Source organism: Macrobrachium nipponense, chromosome 20, assembly GCF_015104395.2.
Source record: "Macrobrachium nipponense isolate FS-2020 chromosome 20, ASM1510439v2, whole genome shotgun sequence".
Classification (NCBI taxonomy): Eukaryota; Metazoa; Arthropoda; class Malacostraca; order Decapoda; family Palaemonidae; genus Macrobrachium; species Macrobrachium nipponense.
Window position 1 is genome coordinate 27,412,847 of NC_061089.1, and position 6,079 is coordinate 27,418,925.

Below are 6,079 nucleotides of genomic sequence, written 5' to 3' on the forward strand. Positions count from 1 at the left end.
AAAATTATTCTTTCATATGCCATTCCCTGAAACATGAGCCAGTAGAGCAATTAATGCCTCATTTCATTTACATTGGTGTCTTACCATTTAAGTGCGCATGGTATTCTAGGCAAACTTTCTATGTATTCATCTAGAAACGGGTTGGTAAATGTTTGTTTCTGTTGCATTGTGCTTGATTACAAAACTTCTCAAACTCCATAGGGTGTTCCTTATCCTGAACAATAAATTTCACACCTTTGGATGAACAAAAAGTAAAGGGGGGACCTCTCCTTATTGGTTACTGCCCAGTCACTTACAATACGTTATGTTCCAATCTAAATTGTGGTTTCCTTGAAATCAGATAAATCTTCACTTATGTTAATTTTCCGAGCTGCTACCCCGAGTTTTATAGTCATCATCAGTCTCTTCATTGAGAAGCAATAATATCTTGTTGAGGTATGGGGGATAAATAGGAGATGGTAAAAAAAAAAAAAAAAAAAAAATCCCGCATGGCGGGAGACAAGAAGTAGATATCCTTAGATATCCTCTGTCAGACGGTCTATCTGTTACAAAAAAAAGTTGCCATTTATCCCTAATTTGGCTAATAGTGATGCCAAATGATGTTCCTACAATTTTTGAGTAAAGTGTATTTCTGAGTTTTATAGTGCCTTGCCAACCATGAAAGAGGGAGAATGTGATGCTCCGTGGAAGGTAGTGTGTTACGAGCTAAGGGTAATTAAGATAAGACGTTGGTGATGCTCAATAGGTTAATGAGTGAAAGTTTGAAGTTCTGTTAGAATTAGTGTCAGTAAATCAGTTGACACCGCATTTGTTGGGTGTAAATCTATTGGATTTTATAACCAGATTTATTGCATTTAATGTTTATATATACATATTTATACTATAGTCTTTCAAACTTATTGGTCGAGATGCATTTTCCTGTTTTGTCAATGTTGTTTATTCATTGCAGATTTTGAAAGCTATGGGCAAAGTCGTACAAGAATGCTGGCATGCCAATCCTGCCGCTCGTCTAACAGCACTGAGAGTGAAAAAGACACTCTATAAATTGCCTGTTCCTGAAAGTACCAAGATTGTGTAAAAGGAGCATGCTTTCAGAAGGAAACAAATAAGCATAATCAAAGAACATGGTGTACAGTTTTGACTGGACCATAACTAGATGTAGTTTTGTATGAGCCACTCATTTTTAGAGTAGTGAAAAGTGAAGGGATGACTACCTTACTGGTGTTGGAATACATTTTGTCACTTCATAGAAAGGCTTTCGATAACCATGCATGTCTATAAGGGTTATAGTTTTACTGAAACATTTTCCTTATGTGTACAAAGGAAAATGTGTACAATCTCAAAATAGTTCAGCCAGACCCAAAAATTAAAATGAATTGTATAGATATGCTCAGTTATAATTTGATAACAGTTGTATGTTTAGTGTGTTAAGAATTTTAAGAACTATTTTTTTAATAGTTGCTATTATTTTATCTGTAGACATGCACAATATCACAGCCTCTTGAATTGATCTGCTGTGACACTTTGTATTGTCTTTGAACACTACCCAAATGTTTGTATCCCATTCAGAACCATGAGTGTGACTTAATACTAATAAGTGCCTGGTATGAAATAGATATTGAAATGGTACAAGTGTATATTATTGTGTAGCTTAAGTGTGTGTGTGTTTGTGTGTGTGCGTGTTGATATTATTATTCAGGTTTGAAGTTGTATGCAAGAATGTGGAAACTCTTATTTTGTCATTCATTGTCATAAAAATGAAAAGGCTTTCATTCTTTGATGAAATTCACATATCGTTATATTTTTGGGTGTTGAATGGTGCCTGATGGGAATCTATGAATTGCAGCTTTACATTTGTAAATGAATAGTATGCAGTTTTAATCCTAGAAAGCAGGTAGATGGTCTGATATCCCCATTAGGGAGATTACTGCACTGTATCTACCAAAGCTATTTTAATCGCTTTATCCGTGTTATGTACTTTTTGTTACATCCATATTAAGGGCTAATTTTAAGTCTTGAGTAAAGTTTTTGACCGGTTATCTCGTCAGTTTTTTGAAGAGTGTAATAGTGAAGGGTTACTTTAGCACACAGTACATAAAGTACAATTGCTTCCAGAAAGGATAATTTTGAAGAAATGCTAATAAAATGTCATGTTGTGCCTTTTATTAGGTATATTTTGTTAATCAGTACAGTACAAGGTATACTTAATTTTGCCTTTTTTAAGTGGCCTTTGTTAAAAATACTGGTTTAAGGTTTCTACTTTGCAAGCTGAAAAATCAGTAAACTGTGGATTTTGCTTTGTACTGTCAAAGAATTTATTTAGCACAAATATATATACGTATTTTATTTTTAACAGAAAGACAAAGTTGGGGTGCATATTTTTGGCACAGATGGTGGCAAATCAGTTTGCTAAGAGCTCCAGGTGATGTGCCTTTTTATAGTTTCATCTCCCCAAGCGAAAAATTCTGAACCGAATAGTTTGTAAAGGTAAACAAGTATATCATATAAAGTAAACAAACCTTACAGGTAATACAGTATCTTTACAATATGACCCAAAGGTTTAGTTGTCAGGTTTATGTAAGAATACTTAATATACAAAATTGCCCAAATACCAGCAATTGATAAAGTCGTATACTGCATCAGTTTTTGTGACATGATGCCTTTGTGATGTATTGTTAAGTGTTCTCTCAGAAGTTTGTGGGGAACTTTTCCATATAGGAATTTTCCTTTATCTTGTGTATCTGACGCCAAGGAATTTAATTACTGAAATGTGCCTTACTTTATTTCTAATTTCTAATTTGTTTTTGCACTTGTTGAGAGCATGTAGGGTATATTTATTTATCAAATTATTTATGTTGTGTGGAACGATAATACATGATTCCATGAAAACCATCAAAAAAGAATTTTGAAAAATATGGTTAGCATGATAAGTTTTATTATTTTTTTTTTTCCTCTAGTCCCCATTTCCTAGTGATACTTCAGGAAATGATATAGAGTAAATGTCGTGTTTCATAGCTGCATTGGTCAGTTTGTCATATGTTTACATCCTCAGTGTCCTGGTGATTCCATGTATGTAAAAGAAATTTATCAGTATTCAGGTTTAACTCGTTTGTAAAAGCAAGAAGTCGTGTGTAGCATATGACCATATTGAAATATTAAAAGTCTTGTTTTTATGGTAAGGCATAAGGTAATGCAGGTGAGCTGTCTTGTTTGCAGCTTTTTCCTGTGTATCACAAACTCATGCAGTGGCATTTCATTCTAGTTAATGTAAAATTCTTGGTATAATTTTATCTGCCCATTAAACCATTGTGAGATGAAACAAAACTTCAGATCCTGAAATTTAGAAGTGCCATAATTTTCTTTTCAGGATCAAAGTAATGTATTATAGATAATTTTTTTCAATTTTTTGTGATTCTTAATATGAAGAGATTTCTAAGAGAAGTTTTTTCAGTTTGTGCTTTTTCAGTTACTATCCACAAAAGGAAGGGTAATGGTGATTTCGGATGTTAGCTGCAGAATTATTTTTTGATCATTAGTAGTACACATATGAGAAATACTGAATGGAACTGACATATCCAGAATCCAGAATTCAAGTGAAAAAAAGATAAGTTATTTTAATGAGCTTTTGTTTCTAGATGGTTATTTTAATGAGCTTTTGTTTCTAGATGCATGTTTCAGGTTTTTGTATTTTTTAAGATTTAACATCTTGAGTTTTCAACTAAATATTTTTTGTATTCTAGTGTATGAAATTAACCGCCCCCCCTTTTTTTTTAGTATTATTGAAGTTGTCTTATTTTAATTATTGTCAATAAGAAAACACTGAATATTTAAAAGTTAACAAATTTACAAGACATTTTGGAGACTCGGAGAGAATGTTGACGTAATAGTATTTATTCATATCATCACCATTGGAGTATTTTTCTTCGAGCTTCACATTTCTGCGTTAATTGTGAAGTAACTGTATATCCTCATTTCATATCAATGCAATAGACCATTTTATCTGCTCCTTCATTCATTTTCATGTGACATCCCCTGACATTTGTCATTATCGCAGTGTTCAAATCATTCATTTTTGTCATTTTCCATTCATGTCATCTATGTATAGCCCAGAAGAGACCATGAAATTGGTGTGAGAGGTAGCAAGCGTCTGTGGCAATTTCTTGTCAGTATGAAGGAGGGAGGCTGATGGATGAAGTTTTATGACCTGTATTTTTTAAATTTAACAGAAATATGGAATTTCCAAAATAGAACTGTTTTCGGAAGAAAGAAGACTGGGTCTTCAGTTGTGATTTTTAAGGTTCATAGCCTCCAGCAGTGTATGGTTTTTATATCATTGTACAGTATCTCTAATGGGTACAGTACTCAACATTATGTACATAATACTGTAAAAGAATTTTATTGTAAATAGTTAATTGAATCATAAATAACTTAGCCAGAACTGTGTATGTGTTTCAGGCTGGGCTTGCTTTGTTGTTATTGGCAAAAAAAAAAATATTGCAATGTTGGAGTGTTCAGACTGCAATAAAGGGAAATGCTTAGAAGTAGTTGACGGATACTGTAGTAAATTTAGTATATACACTGTTATTTTTGCAATCACTGTTTTTATATGACTTGAAAGTTATGGCAATGCAGCATAAAGGATTTTAAAACCCAGTAACTGTTGGATAACATGCCTCATGTTACCCATAGGATTGGTAATGATGGAAACTGATAGAAATTGTTCATATCGTGATGGTATCATTATAAATAAAAAATTTTGGTTATTATGTTTTGTCTATAACAAGTAACATTTATTGAAGGTTATCTTTTATAGTACTACAGCTACAGCCAAGGTGAGCAAATTATATTTCATGTAGGCCACATTTAGAGGTTACCACAAATTCATATGACATTTATAAAAGACAAAATGCAATTGTATACCACAGTATCAGTTGTCAGATGTGTGTGGGTAACTCGATAGTCTACCTCAGTCCTGAGTGATGTATGTTGCAAACTGTGGGAGAAATTTTCTTACTATTCATGGCATGAGCATAATATGGAAGTAACTTCATGCAAGTGCTGCTACTGGTGCTTTCACAGCAGAATTGTCTGCATTATGGTCAGCAGTCAAGGAGATGAAAACCATACCACCCTAGAAACTTGAAATTTTCAGAGACTAGTAGTACTTTTAAAGTCCTTCAAAGTTATTACTCTAAAAATCCCAACAACTCACTCATGGTCGTTTCCATTTAAAACATTTTATGAGGCAGATATTAGTTTTGAAATACATCTCTGGCCTTGGAGAAATGAATAAAGTAAATGAGGTGATAAAGCAACCAAAGCTCTAATCAAGGACTAAATCAATGACACTTACTTCTGGAAAATAATGAATCTAGTAATAACTTTTATAAAGATTAAAACATGTTAGTTTGTGTTCATTCCCAAAAGTAAACCACATTTTATGTGAATATCTGTCCCATGGGTATTTGATGAATGAACCACATGCCCAATCTCTGAAGGCAGAACATATGCTAGTGCCTTGGTGCTTGAATGGTATGATCTTTACCTGCCACCTCAGTGGCTGTGAGTTTGATTCTTGGGCATTCCTTTGAGAGCTGTATTTCTGGTGATAGCAATTCACTCTCGACGTGGTTCGGAAGTTACGTAAAGCAGTTAGTCCCGTTGCTGCATAACCACTGGTTCCATGCAATATATAAAAACCATACAAACAAACCGAACATACGCTCATACATAATTACACTTAGTGATTGCCCATCTTTAAACTATATGAAAGGTATTGGGGGGAGTAAAGCCTTGTAAATTGTCAAAGCATTAAACTATTAACATTATCCATTAATTCATTTTAATGAGTTAAAATGTAATAAAAAGTATCTGATATCCTTGTAAGATCAAGACCTTCAGGCTAATAGCATGAGATATGTAAACTCAAGTGGTTTTGTTAAACATTTCTTGAAAGCAAAATGACGGTGATGCTACCTATGGCTGGGTCAGATCTTGACTACCCTTACAGGATTATGGGTATTGTTGATATTTAAGCCCGTTGAACTGAGGTTCATCTGGTTTTTTCATTGTATATTTA

The 6,079-nt window shown here is 33.5% G+C and overlaps 1 protein-coding gene across 1 annotated transcript in view; it reads left to right on the forward strand.

Moving 5' to 3' along the window:
• Positions 1-4,761, forward strand: part of LOC135223919 (bone morphogenetic protein receptor type-1B-like) — a 45,597-nt gene extending 40,836 nt beyond the window's left edge. The window contains exon 9 of the mRNA XM_064262843.1: positions 950-4,761. Coding sequence (XP_064118913.1) covers positions 950-1,078 — 129 coding nt within the window. The 3' untranslated portion in view covers positions 1,079-4,761. The remainder of the gene's footprint in view (positions 1-949) is intronic.
• Positions 4,762-6,079: the final 1,318 nt, after the last annotated feature.